Source organism: Hemibagrus wyckioides, linkage group LG22 (assembly GCF_019097595.1).
Source record: "Hemibagrus wyckioides isolate EC202008001 linkage group LG22, SWU_Hwy_1.0, whole genome shotgun sequence".
Lineage (NCBI taxonomy): Eukaryota > Metazoa > Chordata > Actinopteri > Siluriformes > Bagridae > Hemibagrus > Hemibagrus wyckioides.
This window is the reverse complement of record NC_080731.1, coordinates 5,460,251-5,482,070: the sequence shown is the minus strand read 5'-3', so window position 1 is coordinate 5,482,070 and position 21,820 is coordinate 5,460,251. Positions and strand designations below refer to the sequence as shown.

General features: G+C 37.5%; 3 protein-coding genes across 6 annotated transcripts in view; 2 read left to right on the top strand and 1 right to left on the bottom strand.

The window, feature by feature from the left end:
* Positions 1-3,156, top strand: part of ube2l3b (ubiquitin-conjugating enzyme E2L 3b) — a 5,112-nt gene extending 1,956 nt beyond the window's left edge. Inside the window, exons 2-4 of the mRNA XM_058375122.1 lie at positions 261-356; positions 579-765; positions 2,075-3,156. Coding sequence (XP_058231105.1) covers positions 261-356; positions 579-765; positions 2,075-2,229 — 438 coding nt within the window. The 3' untranslated portion in view covers positions 2,230-3,156. The remainder of the gene's footprint in view (positions 1-260; positions 357-578; positions 766-2,074) is intronic.
* Positions 3,157-3,312: 156 nt separating this feature from the next.
* ydjc (YdjC chitooligosaccharide deacetylase homolog) lies at positions 3,313-10,713 on the bottom strand. Of its 4 annotated transcripts, none has more exons than XM_058375121.1 (6): positions 9,815-10,125; positions 8,872-9,028; positions 8,023-8,122; positions 7,751-7,928; positions 6,678-6,877; positions 3,313-4,932 (listed from the first exon to the last, which is right to left on the bottom strand). In XM_058375121.1, the coding sequence occupies exons 1-6, from the start codon at positions 10,003-10,005 to the stop codon at positions 4,853-4,855; spliced, it is 906 nt and encodes a 301-aa protein (XP_058231104.1). In that variant the 5' UTR covers positions 10,006-10,125; the 3' UTR covers positions 3,313-4,852. The 4 variants fall into 4 exon arrangements, with proteins under 4 accessions (XP_058231104.1, XP_058231103.1, XP_058231102.1 ...); XM_058375120.1 differs by lacking the exon at positions 3,313-4,932 and adding an exon at positions 10,132-10,545 and having other exon boundaries at positions 6,005-6,877; positions 9,815-9,993; XM_058375119.1 differs by lacking the exon at positions 3,313-4,932 and adding an exon at positions 10,562-10,713 and having other exon boundaries at positions 6,006-6,877; positions 9,815-9,993.
* Positions 10,714-12,807: 2,094 nt separating this feature from the next.
* sdf2l1 (stromal cell-derived factor 2-like 1) lies at positions 12,808-16,506 on the top strand. Its single transcript, XM_058375744.1, has 3 exons — positions 12,808-13,068; positions 14,204-14,400; positions 15,708-16,506. The coding sequence occupies exons 1-3, from the start codon at positions 12,891-12,893 to the stop codon at positions 15,984-15,986; spliced, it is 654 nt and encodes a 217-aa protein (XP_058231727.1). The 5' UTR covers positions 12,808-12,890; the 3' UTR covers positions 15,987-16,506.
* The last annotated feature ends 5,314 nt before the right edge of the window (positions 16,507-21,820 follow it).

Genomic DNA, 21,820 nt, shown 5'->3' with positions numbered 1-21,820 from the left:
CTTTTCTTTTCTTTTCTTTTCTTTTCTTTTCTTTTCTTGTGCTCATTTCTTTTAAGAGATCTGAGGCGTGAGAAAGGGAAGTAAGGAAAGGAAACAAGAAAGTACAGCTGAAAAAAATGGAAAGCACCTATTGCCACAAATGATGCACTCTTCTTCGTTTGGGTCATTAAGGGCAAGCTTGACCATTGATTAAAAAAAAAAAAAAAAAAAAATTAGCAGCATGTCATGCTAAATCACCTGTGTTTATTCATTTTTGACAGGAGCTTGAAGAAATTCGCAAATCTGGAATGAAAAACTTCCGGAATATTCAAGTCGATGAATCGAATATATTGACATGGCAAGGGCTCATTGTTCCAGTAAGTCGACTTTTTCTGCTCTGCTTTAATAAAATGCATTGTTTCATTTTGCTGTATATCCTTAAAAAAAAAAGTCATTGTCTACACGCTTACAGAGTCATAAAAAGTTGTGTTGGTTGTGTGCTCTGGCATTTATCCATCTAAAGTTTGACTTTCAGTTTGTGTTTCCTGAATGATGTATGCAAGTTGTATAATTTTTAAATCAAATTCACTCTTCTTTAGGATAACCCTCCATATGACAAAGGGGCGTTCAGGATCGAGATCAGTTTCCCTGCGGAATACCCTTTCAAGCCCCCGAAGATCACTTTCAAGACGAAGATCTACCACCCAAACATTGACGAGAAAGGGCAGGTCTGTCTGCCTGTAATTAGCGCAGAGAACTGGAAACCAGCCACCAAAACTGACCAAGGTAAGTGAAACTTCACAACCCCGAGCATCAGGCCATGAACTTAGTGCTGTGTTTGTGAGCCAGCTAATGTATTGTATTGTGTAACACTGCTCTGAAGTGTTTGTTTTTTCCCCCCCCCATTCTTTTTAGCACTACGTATTACAAAACATTGTCCAAAGAAGTCTTTTTTCACATTTCTTTCAGCTTCCCTAACAAAATAGAAGAAATGCAGAAAGACTCTCGCTATATTCAAAAGTCTTAAGGGCTCCTGGATTGAATGTGCCTGTCTAGTTACATGTTTAAAATGCAGTGTTATTCGGCATGTGTTAGACTCGTTTGTCTGTAATTATTTAAACTGTATTATGGACCTGGGATAAAATTAAGCTGTACTAGTGAAGCATGTGAACTCTGAACCTTCCTTTCTCTGGTGTAGAACAGGATATAAAGCCTGTTTTTATGTGACACAAGATTACAGCATGAAAAACAGAAGAACCTGCTTAATAGCTTTATAGCCTTACTTTCTCAGGAGTTAATATTTAACCCACTTTTAGCCAGTTGCATAATTTCTTTTTTCGGTCCTGAGTGAATAGATGCTTGAGTTATGAAAAAATAATAATAATTTCTCTGGAATTGTAAAGCACAGAGCTCCTTCAGTGATAGAAGTCTCGTATGAACTGACCTGGTTCTAGTAATGTGTTAGACACTCTTGTGTGCCGTTATTGCTAACGAGTGTCTTGATTGTCTTGTAATCAGGGCTGGGAGATAAGATTGATATTGCGAAATAAGATTCATTTTTTATTGAGATTCTCAAAGGCATTTTCTACGATACACGATGTGTGTATCAACAGTATGATAGTGTTGCATTAAAAATTGTTTCATTATTCTTTAACATCTACAGATGATTAAAAATACCTTTTATTTATAGCAAATAAAGGAAAATATTTTAGTGCAAGTCATCCGAAAAATGCTCATATTTTACAAGATTTTATTTTTTAAAAATTAAGTACAATATTTTAAACTGCTTTCAATAATAAACTGAAAAAAATAAAACTAAATATTTACGGTAGAAAAGAAATATATGTTCAAACCACTAGTATTATACAGTCTAGTTCATTTAAACTATAGTCTAGTTTACAATAGTATTTCCTCTAAAAAAAAGTTAGTTAACGTAGGAATTTTATAAATTCCCGAATAAATAAGTACTTAATAAATAATAAATAAATACTTAATTATTTTAAATAATTGATACCTTTTCATGAGGTGTCTCAGCCTACATTTGTGTTTTTGCTTATCTCTTTCTGTCTTAACTGTTTATTTGTTTGTTTTTCAGTTATTCAGTCGCTCATCGCGCTGGTGAATGACCCACAGCCAGAACATCCCCTGAGGGCCGACTTAGCAGAAGAATACTCAAAGGACCGTAAAAAATTCTTTAAGAACGCAGAAGAGTTTACAAAGAAACACGGTGAAAAGCGGCCAGTGGACTAATGACACCTGACAAGTGTGTAGCCCCACTCCTCCCAAACATCAATCCTGCTCTACCCGCCTCCTCTTTCCTCCCTTTCCTCTCTTTCTTCCTCCATCTCTTTCTCACTACACGCATCGTCCTAGTCCAGCTGGAGAATCCCATCGCGCCGCCGCTGCAGCCTCCGTCGTAAAGCGGGTCTCCGTGTGGATCCATCACCAGACTCTGTGCCTGGTGTTAGCTTGAAGCCTTTAGGAAAATTCTGGATTTGGTCTTCTTCTTTTTTTCTCTCTCTTTTTTTTTTTAAAAGCTTGTTAAGGAAAACTGGTCAAGAAATTGTAACGTGGTATCTCAGTATGCTGTCCTGAGTGAATTGATCCTTGCTCCTTGCATCAATATGCACTTCTTTAATCTCTTTAATCTGGAGTAAGGTTTATTCAAAAAATTATTCTACAAAAAAAAATGTGTGAAATGTCATTTATCGTTTTGTTTCCATTTTGCTCATTTATTTGCAAAAAAAAAAACGTTTAATCCAAGGTGATGGAGGTTAAACAGTTTGGAGGTAGGAGTGTGCTGGTAATTTTCTTCATCTTCTCTTTTTATTTTCACTGTGTCCTGTGGGACGGCGTCCTATCTGCTCCTAACACACCATAGATTTGCAGATGCACTGATTAGTCAACAACGAACCTAGACACTGATATTGTTAGCATTTTTCACACATGAAGAAAGAAAGGAATACAATTCTTGTGAAAGAAATTTTTATGGTGATGTCTAATTTTAAAGCCACCTTTATTTTAAAAGTTTCACAGAGAGAGAGAGAGATCTTGTGTTTTTGTTCATTGTTTGGGTTTAGGGTATAAAAAAAAAAATGGAAATGGTGCCTCCAGACCGAGAGCGTTTATTTTTGTTTATTCAGAATAAAGATTAGTCGGCACCTCTTTAGAATCGTATCGACGTTGTCATCATGATGTTGTTCTTCTTCATCTCACCTTTCACAATTCTAGCCAAGATACTGAATATCACACTCAGTAGTGATGTAGATGTTGATGATAAGGTGTGCTTTGGCACTTTTCTTTTTTATTTGCCTACAAGAAAAACTATTGGTGAGTGATGTGTTTGGAAATCTAGTCTCTTGTCCCTTTAAGTCACTTATCCCACTTCATACAGTAAGTAATATCAGCGATACGTTCATTCTTTTTCAGCCTCCTATATATTTTGTGTGGAAATAGAATAAACTGGCACAGTCATGGGAATGACGTTATATACTCAAGTAGCGGCTGACTCTGATTGGTCACTCTGAGTGTGCTGACTCTCTGATTGGTCAATGGTTTCCTAATAAATCCAGCTAACTAACAAGACTGACTGTGTGAGATTCTCCAGTGCAAAAAAAAAAATCCAACCTGAAATATTGATGCCTCAGATATGATATCGATTCATGCACCTTATAACTGAATAAATAATTCAGACATTTATAAACACATTGCATAGTCTATTGGTTTTAAAACACCATCAGTCATTTTTTTTTAAAAAAGCATAATCATGTGCTTCCATGGAATCCCAGTAGATGGCAGCATTAACAGAAAGGTTGGGATCTCAAACCAAACAGCTGATTAAAACCAGATCCACATTTAACAAAGGTCAATCATACCTTAATATTATTTCTTTTCCTCCACACTAAAAAAGGCCATTTTCACAACCATCAAAGGATCATGTGAAGTTTTCACAGGTTCCTGCACCTTTTATTGTGTTTCATGCAAGATTAGAAATAAAAAAAATTAAATGGATTAAATATGAACTCCTTAGAAAGTAAAGCTTTAAAGCGATTGAAGTGAAATTTCATAATTAAGCCATTTTTTTTCAGCTGACCTGTTTCCTCTTTGGATATTTTGGTTAATTCTGGAAAGTGTCATTCATGGAACTTCTCTGAAATGCAACTCATGGGAGGGGTTTTACATCTGCACCTAATAGTGTAGAGGCCCTGTCTGTGTAGACTTTACATGTTCTCCCTGTGATTCAGGGGTTTCCTTCCACTGTACATTGACATGAGTTGCAGGCAGATTAGCATCTCTAATCAATTGTCCATTGTGTGTGAATGGGTATTTGAGCGTGCGATTTTGCCTTGCAATGGGTTCTGAATCCTGTCCACTGGGTCCCCTTGGCATAGGCTATACACAGATCAGGCATAACATTATGAGCAGTGAGAGGTGCCGTGAAGAAGACTGATGATGATCTCCTCATCATGGCACCTGTTAGTGGGTGGGATATATTAGACAGCAAGTGAACATTTTGTCCTCAAAGTTGATGTGTTAGAAGCAGGAAAAATGGACAAGCGTACGGATTTGAGCGAGTTTGATGAAGGGCCAAGTTGTGATGGCTAGATGACTGGATCAGATCATCTCTAAAACTGCAGCTCTTGTTGGGTGTTCCCGGTCTACAGTGGTCAATTTCTATCAAAAGTGGTCCAAGGAAGGAACAGCGGTGAACCGGCGACAGGGTCATGGGCGGACAAGGGTCATTGATGCACGTGGGGAGCGAAGGCTGGACCGTGTGATCCGATCCAACAGGCGAGCTACTGTTGCTCAAATTGCTGAAGAAGTTAATGCTGGTTGTGGTAGAAAGGTGTCAGAATACACAGTGCATCACGGGTCAGGGCTGTTTTGGCAGCAACACAATGTTAGGCAGGTGGTCATAATGTTGTGCCTGATCGGTGTATGTTCCTCTTGACCCTGTGTGAGATAAGTGGTACAGAAAATGAAGGGATTGATCTAACTTCATACTATAACTTCAATATCAGAACAAAAAATGCTATATTCTTATAGGTGGAGGATCAGAGACCCAGTAAACAACAATAAAATATAGTACCTATGAAAAGAATGGGGAAAAATGCAAAAGAAATAAAAGACAGCAGCAGTAGATAAGATTAAAAAAATGTTAAAGAAGTGTTAAGGAAGGAAGCCGGTAACTCTAGAGTTTATGGGTCACAACTCAATAGTGTAGTGTTGCACTGAGGGTAGTGTTTTGTTTGATCATGAGTTCCAGTTACTGTTTGTGTGAGGTTTTGTTCTCTCTTTGTCCTTGTAGATTTCCTCTATATTGTCTCCTACCTCCCAAACAACCTGCCAGTATGTAGAACGGCAACTTGAAATTGCCTCTGGGTGTGAATGTGTGGCATTCTTTCCAGGGTTTATTCCTACCACACACCCAGTGTTCTTGTGACTGACTCCGGATCTGGGGTAATCACAAACAGAATAAAGTGGTTTCTGGGAAGGGCGTGAATGAAAGTCAATGTTTGTACCTGTGGGTATAATAACACACTCCCTGCTACAAGAGTCAATGCTGATACTTACAGTCTGTGTAATAACTCTTATAGTGCCACACTGTGTATCCAAATCCATCTTTTACAAGTCAGCAAGGTTGTTAGTTACAGAAACACATATCCAATATTAATCTCTCAATTCATATGTCTTTTTCTAAACCTACACTATATTTGCCAAAAGTCCCCCTCCCCCCCATCCCCATCAGAGTCCTGACCACAACCTGATAGAACACCTTTGGGATGAATTAGAGCGGAGACTGCAAGCCAGACCTTCTCGTCCAACATCAGTGCCTGACCTCACAAATACGCTTCTAGAGGAATGGTCAAACACACTCCTAAACCTTGTGGAAAGCTGTTGTAGTTGCAAAGGGTGGGCCAACTCCATATTACATTCACGTGCATATAAAGGTAGACGTCCCAAAACTTTTGGTAATATTGTGTAGCTAACAAGAAAACAAGAGACTTCAGAATGGTCAAATGGAATAATATGGTTATGGTTTTAATTCAAGTAATGGCATAAAAATATCTTACATTTGTTACAATAGATCTAATAAAAATATACATTATATATAATATTTTAAAAGATGTAATCACCGTTACATGCTAAAACTTCATATTGCAACTCTATTGCACTGTTCAGACATTTTAAAATGTCTGCTTTTAGTTAAAATAAAGTAAAACATTTTCCAGTTATCTGTAAGATTTGAGAACATTTTGTTGTGTTCTGCACTCGTTCTTCAAATAAGGCAAGCACCTAAAACACTCAAATAATGGGTATTGGAAGCCTGAACCCGGATCTCAGTGTCACAGTGTAAAGTGTATGGTTTGATGATCCTGGATCAGTTTAAAGCATGGTAAGAACTCAAACATACCAGTGATCCGAAAAACTCAGAGCTGCTTAATTAACTTATCCCATGAGGACAGGAGAAAAAGCATATTAGTGAAGTCAGTTGTTCTCTGTGAGAAATCCTATTGAGACGTGCAGCACCTGAGGACCCGGTTAAGCAGTTCTTAATGTTCAGAAGTCGTTAAATGCACAGAGCAGGATTCCCTGCTGCTGATAGTAACTAAGCAGCACCGGGTCTCTGAGTGTGTTAAGCTCATGCAGTCGATCAGACGACTGAGAGAAATCATCTGGCCCTTCACCACACCCACCCTGCAAAGGAAAACTCTGGTATCCGGGGTGTACCATCAGCTCTGCTGTGATTGGTCGATATGACTCAGGCGCACAGAGGCCGTCAGCCTCGGCGGCTATAGATGTCCTTGCCTCTAGAGCAAAGTTCAAGACTCTTTTGAGGTTGGAGAAGGACATGTTTTGCCCCATCGTGCTGAGACCCAAGTAAACATCTGGCCATCTGTAGAAACACAAGCTCATGATTAAAAGAAAAAGAGTGTCTGAGACAGCAGACAGTCTACACTAACAATTAACCAGAAAATTCTTTGCTTATCATCTAGATCTATGATGATCATGACGGAATAACAAGTAAAACTTTTACGGATTAGGTTAGGATTAGTTATAACTTCGTACTGGTGCTAGTCAAAAGTTACCACATTCAGAACAGATGAGACAAGTCTGATATGGGGAAAATAAATCATGTCATTCTTTTCTATTTGTCTTTATCATCTTCATAAAGAAACCATGATGTCATTTCACTAACCAGACCAAAGAAAGTAGAATAAAATGATTGAAATTAGTGAAAACCTTTTGAGCATTTATAAACATTTATAGCCCTATCATTAGACTCTACGTTCAATTTTAGTTCAATTTAGTTAACCTAGCATGAGCTATGCAGATTTCATTAAAGAAGTGAGTTTCAGGTAAACACGTTTGTTCTTTTTTTAGTACAGCCAGGGAAAAATGCCCATGTTTGGGGTCACAAATCCCTTACTACAGAAGCACTATCACGAGATTAGATTGAAAATCCCCGGGCTACTTCATTAATTCTCCTGCAGTATTTATAAAATAGAATTTCTGCATTGTTATTCCATGTCATTTCAAATGTTTTCTCCCATTGCATCTGTTCCATATTTAATTTAGCTTACTAAGTCGAATCTGGGAATCTTTCCACCCCTATAGTTCACACAACATTCATGTAACTGTAGCTTCCCATATTTACACAAAACACTCATACACAGTGATGGTACAATGTTTTTCTTCATTTCAAGTACTGTATGTTTACAATTATGATTTTTGATTAAAGCTCATGCCTCTTTCATGCCTCACACACCTGATACCATGGCGATGGAAGACTTCAACAGACTGGAGAGCATCTTTCTCAACCTGCAGGTAGAATTCTCTGAGGTTTGGAGGTAGGAAATGACAGGAGTGCAGACCAGGCTCCACTGGGACCCGTGTGTAAGAAATGCCAAAATGAGCAAGGACCCGTGCAAACACTTCTCGCACTTCTGCAAACAAGCACGTCGACCTACTGAGTTACCTTCAAAACAGTTTACAATATGTTTACAGATAAGCACAACCACCACCTGCTGTTATTTTTACCTGGCAGCACGTGCACATGCTGATGTCCGTCCATGTGATTGGGCAGGTGACCAGTGAGCTCGCAAAAATGTTTCACCTGGGCCCTAAGCTCCACCTCCACCTGACAATCAGGGAAAAGTAAGCTTCCGTGAAAATCCAGGAAGTTTATCAGCATTTATAAAAGGTGGCCTAGGCAACAGACTTCGCCCTAGGGAAATCGGCAACTTCACATGGACTTTAACATTATAAGTAAATATGAATTCTCAGAAATATATGTTTTCTTTGTCCTCTGTTTAAACCTTGAGCTTGACAATAATAATTAAAGAAGGCTCCAATACTGATTTATGTATTATTATACAAGTCAACAATATTTATTTCAGTCAACACCTATGTAAATCCTGTTTCAGACAGATTTGCTTTAGGCGTAACATTCAGTAGCAACTCTGTTGAGTTGAAAAGGATGCAAAGGCAAATTTTCCTGTGCGATCCTTTGTTTGCTATTCAGATAGAGAACTTTGTTTACCTAGTGCATCATATTTGACCTTTCTACAGTACATTGTTGAATGTTACACAACCTGAACTGATGTCTTTTTTTTACCACAGCAGTGATGACTTCTTGAATCTGTCAGCCGATGCTGATTCATTCTCTGAAACAGTAGCTTTGGCAATAGTTCTAATAGTTGAGCAATATGTATTGTATATGCAATAGGTTCAAACGAATTACGCATATCCATAGTCTAATCATGTCAACAATCACATTGTGTAAAGAAGCAAACACAACTTGCTGTTACCTTTAATCTGTCTAACAGTAACAGGCATTGGTACCTAGATTTATGTCTGTCTGTGAATGTGGAAACATCCTATACGTACATCAGTCATGCTCATTTTTCCACTTCGCAGAACTTCACGAAAGCCCATCTTGCCATGAAAAAAGCCATCTTTATTAAGGAGTGTGGACCTCCTCAGCTCCTGACAAACTGGAGCACCTTCAGATAGGTTTGCATGGAGTCCTATGGGAATGCAATGTCTAAACATGGAGGGGGAAAAAAAAAAAGAAGAAACAAGTTTTTAAAAAATACTTCAGTGTTTTTCTACCTAATCTTTATCTACAAAACACAGGTTTATATGACTAATGGGCAAAGCGTGATTAAGTTGTGCTTGCTCAGTCTGATGCTACCAACAACAGATCACTGATCGCCATTGTTCAATATCAGAAACAAAACGCACAAGTACACAGGAATACAAGTACTTGGGCAGATTGTTTTTATATATCAGCAACTAATGTTATCATATTGCTCACAATGACAAATCACTGCTCATCACAGAGTCCCAACAATCCATCACTAATCACAATCTCCTTTTCTCCATCACACAAAAACTGCTAAGAAATGAAATGTATTGGAATCCAATAAACGTGTCTTAGATGTGCTAGAATTCCACTCATGTAAATTGCCATAATAATGGAAACATTAAGAAGATACAGTGGAATAATATTCGTTAATTGCCAGCACTCATCTGTATTAATTGAACTGATGGATCCAAACAAGAGATGAGAAAGCTCCAGAAGGCATAGTGATGGCTCTGACCTTGGATGTGACCAAGACATCAGAAAGCCAAAAAAGATCATTATGAATATGCAAATTAGTAGACTATATGTTGACACCTGGTGACTTTTTGACCTTTCTGGCTATTTTCCTCTGAAGAGCTGGGAAAACTGGTTCCATTGCCAAACCAGTTAAAACACCGACTCCTCTGGATCTCCGTACATTTTCCATAAGGTAGCCTGTTTAAATAAATTATTTGGTGATGTTACCTCTTGGCTAGCTGGGCCGCATGTTCCGCAGAAGCTCCATTGACCAGCAAAGACGCGTTGGAGATGCCACCAGCCAGAAAAGCCTCGGCGATGCCCCGGTTCCTCCGAGTGCAGTACCCAAAATCATCTCCGGTCACCACCAGCTTGACTCTGGGCTGAGGCATGTTCAATGCCGGGCTCTGGCGGCACATAAGTCAATTACAGTTTTTGAACATCTGTGGGGTGACTAGTTTCCTTTAAAGGTTAAATTAGCTTCTTCAAACACTATAGCAAGCTGAACATTAACGGTAAATGTCTCTAATTTAGCAACAGCCTACATTTGCACGTGGCTCCCTTCCTGTGAGTCACGATGAGGTGGAACCTCGGTATTAAACCCAGATGAGGATCTGTTTAGTAGCCGGTAAACTCCGTCCTCTTGAATAATTCATTACTATGCTGCTAGTGAAGTGACAGTGTGTTCGGGTTTGGATTACAGTAGAATATCATCTTTCAGTAAACTATTCTTCCAGGAAATAGAGAACCTAATCTCTATATAATGGCACTAATAAACACATTGTTACATTGAACACACCACTCTGATACATACTTACTTACAAAGATACATTATTGCCTTTGGATCTATTTCTCTAGCCTTTTATTCCCAGAACCATTCAAACAAATTTTGCTCGACGTCAGTCCAGGGACTCTTAATATACGCTGTTGTACTAATTAAATACGCATAGCTGAACAGATACAAGGTTAACGTACCCATTTTATTACAAGACCCGTGCCATTTATGCCGGTTCTCCTTGATAACTAGCAACTGTGTTTTCTCCTACTCGAACTGAACAAGCCGTCATAAAAAATATTTGGGTTTGCTCCCAAATATATCTCTATTTGCTCCCTTACGTAGAGCATTACATAGTCTTTAGTAGACGTTACATCATTCCCTACGTAGTGCACTAATATAGACACTGTAGATGTATTTGAAATTTGGCCTTAGACTTAAATACGCTTCCTTTTCCGGGGGTTTGATTCCCTCTACTGGACATATAGAGCAATGATTATTGAGTTTTCACTTTCTTTTTATTTCTATATTTTTCATAATAGCAATCATATTTATTTATACATTTTCCACATTTCTTATTTTTAGTCATTTATTCAGTCTACTCTCTATATAAAACATAATAGTTGAGAGTTTACACTTAAAACTGTTGGACCAATTTAGTCAATTATAGCAAAATCCTCAATGTTACATAAAACCTGTCCTTTGAGGTCTTTCTTTTCCAATACCTTGTTGTATTTAATCACAACTTAGATGGCATATTTAGCTAGATTTATACATTTAAACATTTTTTTTAATTGTCTTACATTGTAGACATTCATTTCTTAACCTGTGCATAAAGTTTATTTGCCAACAGAACAAAACACCCTTAACAGCCTTATTTAAATGGACCGAAAGTTCCTTCAAAAACTGGAAAATGTATTTAAAAAAATCTTCACAGCTGAGACAGGAAACTGTAGAACAAATTCATAACAGAGACCTTTTGTTACATCTGGTATTCCCCTATTCACCTAAACAAAATATTTTACATACTTTTGCCTGTGGTTCACAACACTAGGTAAAAATAAATAAGCTCTCCATGCTTGATAGTAGAATTACAGGCATACCCAGTGGCTCACTATTATGCTATGATATAACTGGTTTGGATAGTATTTGTGGCCATGCTTGAGTAGATTTTAACTTTAGATTGTGAAAGAAAGAAAGAAAGAAAGAAAGAAAGAAAGAAAGAAAGATAGAAAGAAAGAAAGAAAGTACTACTACTAATTAGTAATTAGTACAACTAATTCACTTGCAGGTTCACCAGGAAATAACTTTGCCTTAAGTACTTTGTATGTTGGAAAGCTTCACCAGGGTTTTTCACCCTTTTTGTTGACTGGTCCAGCTTTAGTCCTTTACTCTTTCCAGCACTCTCACCTTCCTATTTGTACACTCTGCCCAAATATCTCAGATAGCAAATCTTCAACTTTCATGCTAATACCACCATGATCGTCATCTCATAGATCACTAACTAGCCAAGTGCAGTTTACTTTTCTTATGTTTGATTTCTTTTTACTACATTAAAAGTGTCCGGCAAACCATGACAGAAGAAAGAAGAAGAAGCTCTTGTAATTATATGCATTTATCCTTATGTCTGAGAAGGTTTTTCTCTTATTCAGCACCTTTGTAATGTTAGTAGAAATACACCAATCAGGCATAACATTATGACTACTGAGAGGTGACCTGAATAACACTGATGATCTCTTCATCATGGCACCTGTTAGTGGGTGGCATATATTAGGCAGCAAGTGAACGTTTTGTCCTCAAAGTTGATGTGTTAGAAGCAGGAAAAATGGACAAGTGTAAGGATTTGATGAAGGGCCAAATTGTGATGGCTAGACGACTGGATCAGAGCATCTCCAAAACTGCAGCTCTTGTGGGGTGTTCCCGGTCTGCAGTGGTCAGTATCTATCAAAAGTGGTTCAAGGAAGGAACAGTGGTGAACAGGGTGACAGGGTAAGGGGCGGCCAAGGCTCATTGATGCATGTGGGGAGCGAAGGCTGGCCCGGGTGATCCGATCCAACAGACGGTTGTTGCTGAAGGAGTTAATGCTGGTTCTGATAGAAAGGTGTCAGAATACACAGTGGCTGCAAAAAGGGGGACCAACACAATATTAGGCGGGTGGTCATAATGTTATGCCTGATGTATAGTCAACAGAGAAAACTTTTTATGAGGATAAAGAATTTTACAGCAACAAATTATTACCAGAATCGTTAAATACATGACAAATATTTCAGTGTCAACCTTTGTGGAGGGTTATTTTCCTTTAAGTAAACTTCATGCAAATTTACATAGATAGCGTTTTGTTTCAGCGTAGCCGCGGCGACGCGTTGCGTCATCACGCCTCTCGACCAATCGCCGATTACCGGGTGTTCGCATTACTTCCTGGTTTTCGGACTTGTCATGCTGTGATTGGTCAGCAGCAGCTCCGGTGTTTTGAATGGAGCTGGTCGACCTCGCGGTGGTTATGTAGGTATTCTCTACTACATCTGCGCAATGGAACCTGCAAAAGCCACACGCGTCTGTTTAGATTTCTTCTTATTGTTTTTCATCTTCGCAAAATGTCAGGGTCGCGAGTCAGACTCGGAATATGTTACGTGTGGATCTTTGGTCAAACTGATGAACCCAAAGCACAACGTTAGACTCCACTCGCATGATGTGAAATACGGCTCAGGTAATAAACAGCCTACAGGAAATTAATGTAATCTTCTACAAATACAGCTCTAACACAGTTCAACACCAGGAGCACGTATTAGTATTATCAGTATATATTTACTGTTATAAATTGTTATTTCCTTGAACCCTGCCGGTTAGCTTATTAGCCATGTGGCTAATACCACCATGCAATAATAGTCATGTATTATGCTAATATGTTTATTTGTGAGTGAACTGCAGGTTGAATTCAGCCAGCTAGTGCTGATGAAATACTACATGGTTTGCACAACATAGAAAGCAAGCTGATGAAGGATTGAGATAAATAATCATCTTGCATATTGGGGTTTCTCATTCTTGTTGCTTAGCAGCTCACTTCCGGTTTGTTCTGTTTTTTCCCTTTTTGACACGACATAATGAAGTTTTCTGCCTTTACCTTTTTTTACTACCATAACAAAGCAGTCTGGCATTTGGCAAATAAAATGTTTCCTGTATATTGAAGGATGTTAGATGTTGTTTATAAGACCATGAATGTCATTTATTCATCTGTTTATCTTAAGTAAGAGCTTTATCCTGGTCAGGGATGCAGTGGATCCGGAGTCTGTCACAAGGCATGAGGAGGGAATACATTCTGAATGAGATGCTAGGCATCATACACACACCCACACACAAAAAACACAAACCTAGTCACACCATCATAGGGGTCAGTTTAGCATATCCAGTCCACCTGCTGTCCTGTGGAGGTGTGAGGCAGGTTTAGTTGTCTTTATTTGTCATACATTACTGCACAGTGAAGTTATTTCTTCGTATATTCCGTCCTTGTGGGTTGGGGTCAGAGCACAGGGTCAGCCATGATACAGCACCCCTGGAGCAGGGTGGGTTGGGGGCCTTGCTCAAGGGCCCAGCGGCGGTGGTGTGTCTTGAACCCCGATCTTCTGGTCAACACCCCAGAACTGTAACCACTTGAGCTACCACCACCGTGGGTGAAGGAAACCCACATGTACACAGGAATAGCATGCAAAACGTTACACAGACAGTAACCCAAGTGCTACCTTTTGTACCACTGTGCAGCATTGACACTGCTATAACATCCTAATATATAATATATATACAGTATGGCTTATGCATATGACTATTTTCCAATATACCCCTGATAGGTAGTGGGCAGCAGTCAGTAACAGGTGTGGATGCAGTAGACGACGCAAACAGTTACTGGCGCATCCGTGGTAAACCAAATGAAATATGCCAGCGTGGAGTGCCCATTAAATGTGGTCAGGCTATCCGTTTCACTCACATGAAGACAGGACGCAACCTCCACAGTCACCATTTCAGCTCTCCTCTTTCGAACCACCAGGTAATTTGTTTATTTGTTTTGAATTTTGAGTTTATTTGATTTCATTACTTTCTCACACATGCATTCAGTGTGTATGCTTTCCTTCCCCAAAGTGAGCAGAACCAGAGCGGTGTGGTTTTAATTCCTCTTTGCTATTTAGGTACTACAAAAACAAATTTCTTTAAATGGGCAATAAAGAAATAAATGTTTTCACCCACTCAAATGCTTGATTCTAAAATCAGCTATGTAGAGTAGTAATACACATCCGTTAAAGAGAGAAACTCTACTATTTTGTCTGTGCCTCAGCATGTCAAAAAAAAGGAACTGGGAGAAAAAAACGAACACACACAAACACCTGCACACATGCTCGACTCACTGTTGGAGAGATGTTTCCAAATTACTAGTAGGTGATTACTAGAAAAGATATTAGAAAATACTCTAAACAAAAGCAGACTCATATATTAGATATTCATGACATGGCATGACATTGTTCTGTATGTAACAGATGTCTCCTGTCTCAGGGCATTCCATCAGACTGATACTCTGCTTCATATGTCCTTATATGAGGACAGCAGGTTATATATATATATATATATATATATATATATATATATATATATATATGGAGACTAATAAAATTACTGGGCTGCGTTTCTCTGCAAGTCACCCTCATTTTGAATTTATTTGAAGCTCATGAAATTTTCCTCCCATTTTTCTCTTATCAAGACAACTCGGTTCCATAAATATACAAATTGTAAATTATTTATTTTTATAATTATTATTTTTTATTGTTTATGCCCTTTGACACATTATATGTGCTGCATTAGTGTATTTGCTATCTCTTTGTTTTGTATTTTTAATGTTTTTTTGCCAGTATTTTATTAAAGACATGGGTGTGACATGTCTTGTTTTGTTTTTTAAGATTTGAAAACACACACCCCTCAGTAATTATCTGGAAATTATCTTTTTTAGGTTCACTAGTAGTATTTTATTATTCCCTGAGGTTACGTTTGAAGGATTGCAGTCATTAGATTTAATATTTTTTTAATTAGTAATAGCAGATTCCTTTATTCCCTCAAACAGAAATGTACTGTGGGTTTTTAAGAGGCATGATGTTGGTTAAGTATTTTCAGAATATCTAGCTTTTAGTCATCCAGGTTGGTTTATACTAATCCTGTCATTTTGTTCTAAATGCACAAATAAAATAACATGCATCTTATTCCATCTCTGTATTTTGTCTAAAAAATGTCTGCAGACTTTGCATGAATGTTTCTTGAGCTTCATAGTAACTGTGCTTTTCGGTTGCAAAAAAAAAATGGTGAATGCAGGAGGTGAGTGCTTTTGGAGAGAACGGTGAAGGTGATGATTTAGATGTGTGGACGGTCCAGTGCAGCGGGACCTACTGGGAGCGTGAAGATGATGTCCAGTTCAAGCATCTTGGCACCAGTGTCTTCCTCAGCGTGACTGGAGAGCAGTATGGCCATCCAATCAGGGGCCAGCGTGAGGTTCATGGAATGCCCTCGCCCAATTCGAACAGCTACTGGAAAGTGATGGAGGGGGTTTTTATTCTTCCCGGTACTGAACCCTTAAATCATGATGAGCTCTGATGACTCAAAAAGCACTGTACTCTCAGCCAATAAAGACTGTACCACTATTTCACAACTGGTGTTGCTTTATTTTCATTTGTCCTGTCTGATCTGAGTTTAGTTTTTATTTCCAGTTTATTTTCTACTCCTCATGTCTGCTTTGTAATTAAAAAATCACATCATCAATAAAATGTATGGAATAAAAATGCTAATTTGAATCAGTTTCCCTGTTGGAAAGGAATGACATTTCTTTCATTACTTGCATTTTTATTTTCTTATGTATATAGGTAAAATGACTACTGGCTGTGTGTTTGAGGTTTTTGCAGTGGCTGTTCTGTATTTATCAGTAGTGCATAGTCTGTTGATCAGCTGTTTGAAGGATGGAATTATACTATAAAAATAAATTCATTTTTACAAACATGAAATCAGGTTTTGGCAGTCCATGCCCTCCATCACTGTATGTGTTTTATTCTCTTGATAACTATGAATGAATGAATAAATAAATTTAAATAAAACACACACATTATGACCACCTGCCTAATATTGTATTGCTCCCCTTTTTGCTGCCAAAACAGTCCTGACCCGTCATGCACTGTGTATTCTGACACCTTTCTATCAGAACCAGCATTAACTTCTTCAGCAATTTGATCAACAGTAGCTCGTCTGTTGGATCGGACCACACGGGCCAGCCTTTGCTCTCCACGTGCATCAATGAGTCTTGGCCGCCCATGACCCTGTCGCCAGTTCACCGCTGTTCCTTCCTTGGACCACTTTTGATAGATACTGACCACTGCAGACCAGGAACACCCCACAAGAGCTGCAGGTTTGTAGACGCTCTGATCCAGTCGTCTAGCCACAATTTGGCCCTTGTCAAATTCTAACACATTAACTGACACAATGTTCACTTGCTGCCTAATATATCCCACCCACTAACAGGTGCCATGATGAGGAGATCATCAGTGTTATTCACTTCACCTCTCACTGGTCATAATGTTATGCCAGATCGGTATATAAACGGGTAAAGATACATTCTTCTGTCTCCCTGTATTATCCCTGCCATTTTGTGACACAATACAAAATAATACATGTGTAATAAGTTAATATAATGAAATTTAGCCTAAACTCACTCATCAAATGATCAATATAAATAACAAAATAAATTTAAATACAATATTTTGAATTTCTATTTTCTATTTTGAATTTATATATATATATATATAGAGAGAGAGAGAGAGAGAGAGAGAGAGAGAGAGAGAGAGAGTCCTCCACTCTCTTTTCTTCTTATTATTATTATTATATTTATTTTATTTTTATTATTATTATTATTTTGTTATATATTATACTATTTGGAGCTACAATTTATTTGCGCAATTTTTAAAAAAAATAATATTACATTTAAATCAAAAGAATTTATATAAGATGAGTTTCCTAAATGTATCACATTCAAAGCTGTTTATCAATTACGATGTCTTTCACTTTATGATGCTTTTGGGAAACTGAGTCCTAGTGATCATAATGTGGAAATTAGGGATAATAACTGGAAAACCGCAGACAGGTGACAAAGTGGGAAATAATTATAAAGCGTTTTAGTAGCTTTAATAGTTTTGGTGATAATGATGATAAAGAGTGCTGTCTAACAGGTCGCTATTTAAGTGTTCATCTGTATTGGGGACTGGTGTGTGTGATGGTCTAAGAATGATTTTCGTCATTAACATCCTCATCGAACCATTCAAAGAGCCCTTGTGTATTCTGGCCGGGGGCGTGGCCATCATGGGAGAGACCACGCCCACCACAGGATAAAGGTGATTAGAGAGATAGAAACGTATTGATTTGCAGTGACAAGTAAACATTTGGGAAATGTCGTACATAACATAAAAAACGGAGTCCATAATGTCAGGCAATACAAAAAAATGAAAATAACTAATCAGTTAAAATCTTGCCGCGGGGAATTAAAAAAATTAAGAAGGTACAAAGGATTTGGCCACATTTTTCCCTATAAATTTCCCCATTCTCTAAATCTGAAGGATCTACGTTGTTTTTCTCTCAACTGACAGCAGAAACCGTGTAAATGCTTTCCAGCCTCATTGAAGATAGATATCTGAGTAAAAGCCGCCCATGTGATAATTTCTGCCAGTAGGTGGCGCACTAGCATTAAAAGAAGTGATCAAAGTACAGCCGTTTCTGCAATAACGAAATCCTCCATGTTGTGATTCACTGTGACCCTTGTCATTTAAAGCCTTAAGTTTAATACCTCAAGTGTCGAAATGAAAAATATGCCGTTCTCATACCTTATATAAAAATGTCCACTAATATAAAAATATGACTGAATTATCATTTCTCTGTGAATTCGTCTATATAGACTTCCTAAACAGAGTTTTCCCATCATGGCGTCCGAAGTTCTTTCAAATTAGGGGGAAAGAAACCTTAAAACACTCAACATACTTATTCCAAGCCTATTTATGTAAACGAATAAAAGGAATATCACACTTAATGTTAAAACACTTTAGCATGTCACCAGTATGCTAATGGCGTTGTATTTCGACGTTACTAGCAAACACTGGATCATAGAACGGAGTGGAAAATAACAAGATGTTTTACCAAATATCAATATAACTCATATTCTGACATTTTGTCTGGATACATATATATAGGAAATATCAATATTTAGCACGAATTCCCTTGTGTTGTCCTTCGTTCAGTTGCTGAGGTACACGTTGCTAGCATCACATTTCTATTACACATTAACTGACGTTTAAACAATGTTTATAAGCATGTAATATATTTCTTTTTGTGTTTCGTTTGCTTATATAATTAAACTACACTGTGTGTAACAGCTACGTGTCTATATACTATGCTTGAATCCAAGTAATTAGGATATACAACTTGCTAGTTCATTTACATGCCCACAAATAGCCTTCTAATACATTACTAACTTTATAACATAAAGCAAAACTGAATATCCATCAACTGTGATTTGTGTTTTATGTGAATATAGTGGGATGAAATAATTCAGATGACACTATGTAGCCACTCATGTATTTGTTTTGTTTTGTTGTTTTTCTTTTTCATTTTGGCCTACACATAGTAAGTAGGAAGTATTACAAAATCCTGATAATAGTCCCTCTAAGTTGGTTTGGTCAGTAATTAACCCATATTATTTCCCGTGACATCTGTCACTTCAAGCAAGTAAACAAAATCCAAGCTAACCTGTAAAGTAGAGTCTCTCTCTGGATATTAAATTTCACAGCAGGTAAAGTTAACAGCATTTCTGAATACGTTCATCAGTAAGCTACATGAATGTAATACAAATTACAATAAATAAATTATTTCAGCTTTTATTTATTCATCTGCCTTTTACAGTGTCACATACAAAGAATAAGCACAAACACATTCGGACATGTTTAATTGTGGGTAAATTTGTGGTTGGGAGCTCTGTGTGTTAGCCAGCTACATCAGTGAAAAACACACACATTGCAGAGAAATAGATAGATAGATAGATAGATAGATACGTATGGGTTTGTATGTGTGTGTTTTAGTCTAGTGGACTGATGCCCTTTCATTATTGCACTGCTAGCTGCATCTCCCACAGTAGTGCAACAGAGAAAGAGTGTCAGGCAACAGACGACTAACAGTCAGTGGATACAAGAGCTTTTCCAGACCTACACTCGCATGCACATTATGTCTGTCTGTTTGTCTATCTATTTACCTATCACACAAAAGAATTTAATCTTTGCTTCACCTAACACTAATTGTTATCGTAAGATTTGCTCAGTGTGTAAAGCTCCTTAACCAAAGCAGCGTGTTAATAAAATCAATAAAATCATACATTACCTAATCCACATTGCAGGAACTGTCATTTTGTATGCATTATTGTGTATCCATTCAAAGATGAGGTCAGAATTAAGTTTAAAACCAAGATATGGCATATGACCCATATGTGCTTTCATGCTTCTCTGAAAGATAAACCTCAATCCTTAGTGCGTCTGGATATGTCTAAATAAATACTTATATAATCAAATCATTAGATTGTCCTGATTAAATTGTGGGAAAACATCAAATCAATGTACCAACATGCCTGCAGGGTCATTTGTTTTCAAAACACACTTTCTGTAACGAGTTCAATGTGTTCGAAAGCAAAACAAAAATGAACAGAACCTTGCATTTAATGTAATTGAATGTTTACTGTTTCAGCAATAATCTTTAGGGATCAATGAAGCATAATCATACTGTTCATACAAACAAACCCCAAAAGATCCCAATCTTTCTAGATTTATTTACAATGGGAGCCAGACCTAATTCCTGAATTTTGATGTTTAATCATTTGCACAAGTGCAGAAAAATACATCTCATCAAACAATAATTATTACAGTTTTGTTTGGATTAAAAGATATACTATTTTTTTAAATACTTTAAATTAAGGCAAAGAAAATGAGCATTCATACATCAGGCTTCCTTGCTGTAATTAAATAATGATGTAATTCAGCAAGCTGGCATCTAATATTTTGCTATATATTATGCTATATTTCTCCACATATATGAGGAATCTCAGGACCACATTTCTGTAAACTCATATAATTCGTAAAGAAATGCAAAATAAATTGAAATGAACATAACAGCAAATATACATTCATTACACCATCACTGCATTGTCTTACATTTTTTCCTAATCATATAAAAACAGTCAAATTCCTATTGTAGATATGCCTTAAAGTCAAGACCCTATAAGCAATATTGCACTACTACAGTTACAGTTGAAAAAGCAGAGGCAATATTGATAGGGTCTCGCCTGCAAGGTGGAATTCGTATTGTAAATGCATTATAGCATTTTAAAGTAAACAGGGCTGAGCTTTTATGTGAAAATATGGCTTTTTCCTTAAAGAAATTACTAGTGAGCTTTAAACCTCTGCTTGTGACCACACCCCCTTTCCTGCTGCCTACCATCAAGCCTACTACAGCACTGTCCATCCTGCCTTTTTTTTTTTTTTAACCACCTCCATATATTACCATACATTTACATCAAGCCTGTTTTGTATGAACGACACACAAAACTTGTATTTGCATTAGAATGCATGATTCACAAACTTTAAACTGTCTTACATTTTTATAATTTGTATGATAATTTTCTGATTCAGTCTGTATGTTGAGATTTAAATTGAAAACAATGGAAATTCAGATCAAACCATGGTGTTGGAGGGATTGCCTCAGTGGAGAACAAACAATAAATATATTACAAAAAAAATTAAATCATCCTAAACATACACAATCTCCTTTCCCATTCATGTGAAATGTACAGCCTAAAAAAAAATCACTTTGCAGAGAAAAAAAAAAAACCAAACAGTCGATATTTTTCTTATTGCCTATACAGTGATAAAGATATGACAAAACCCTTGCTGAAAGAGCCATAAAATTCAATTAGCCCATATGACATCCACTCATTTCAGTGTAGCTTAGAATGCTGCAAAGCTTTTAAGATCAGAAGCACTCAATCCAAATACGCCTATGTTACTGGATCCTGATTCACCTTCATGACACATAGCAACACACAAATGATTAAACCTTATATGCTTCACTTTCACGTTGGTAAACTCTTTAATTCCTCACATACCAGCTTTTGCCTGCGAGCAAATGACATGCTCCAACAGAATAGTTTTTGTGCCCCCCCCCTCCCCCTTTCTTGGGGGATTTCACGTTGAAGTGACATGCATGATCGTACATGTCCCATGCCAAATATGGCTGATTTTTTTTTTTAAACGAGCCTTTCTTTCATAGTGAAGACATGTAATAAATGCGGGTGTATACGGAGACGAGATCTGTACACTCTTAAGTATGGGTGACTACACTATACACTGCGTAAA

Coding starts and splice junctions, on each gene's coding strand:
- sdf2l1 (XM_058375744.1), top strand. CDS start 12,891: ATGGAACCTGCAAAAGCCACACGCGTCTGTTTAGATTTCTTCTTATTG. Junction 13,069..14,203: donor TGATGTGAAATACGGCTCAG/GTAATAAACAGC, acceptor TACCCCTGATAG/GTAGTGGGCAGCAGTCAGTA. Junction 14,401..15,707: donor CTCCTCTTTCGAACCACCAG/GTAATTTGTTTA, acceptor TGGTGAATGCAG/GAGGTGAGTGCTTTTGGAGA.
- ydjc (XM_058375118.1), bottom strand. CDS start 10,005: ATGTGCCGCCAGAGCCCGGCATTGAACATGCCTCAGCCCAGAGTCAAG. Junction 9,029..9,814: donor GCGGCCCAGCTAGCCAAGAG/GTAACATCACCA, acceptor CTCCATGTTTAG/ACATTGCATTCCCATAGGAC. Junction 6,878..7,750: donor TTCCATCGCCATGGTATCAG/GTGTGTGAGGCA, acceptor GTGTTTCTACAG/ATGGCCAGATGTTTACTTGG.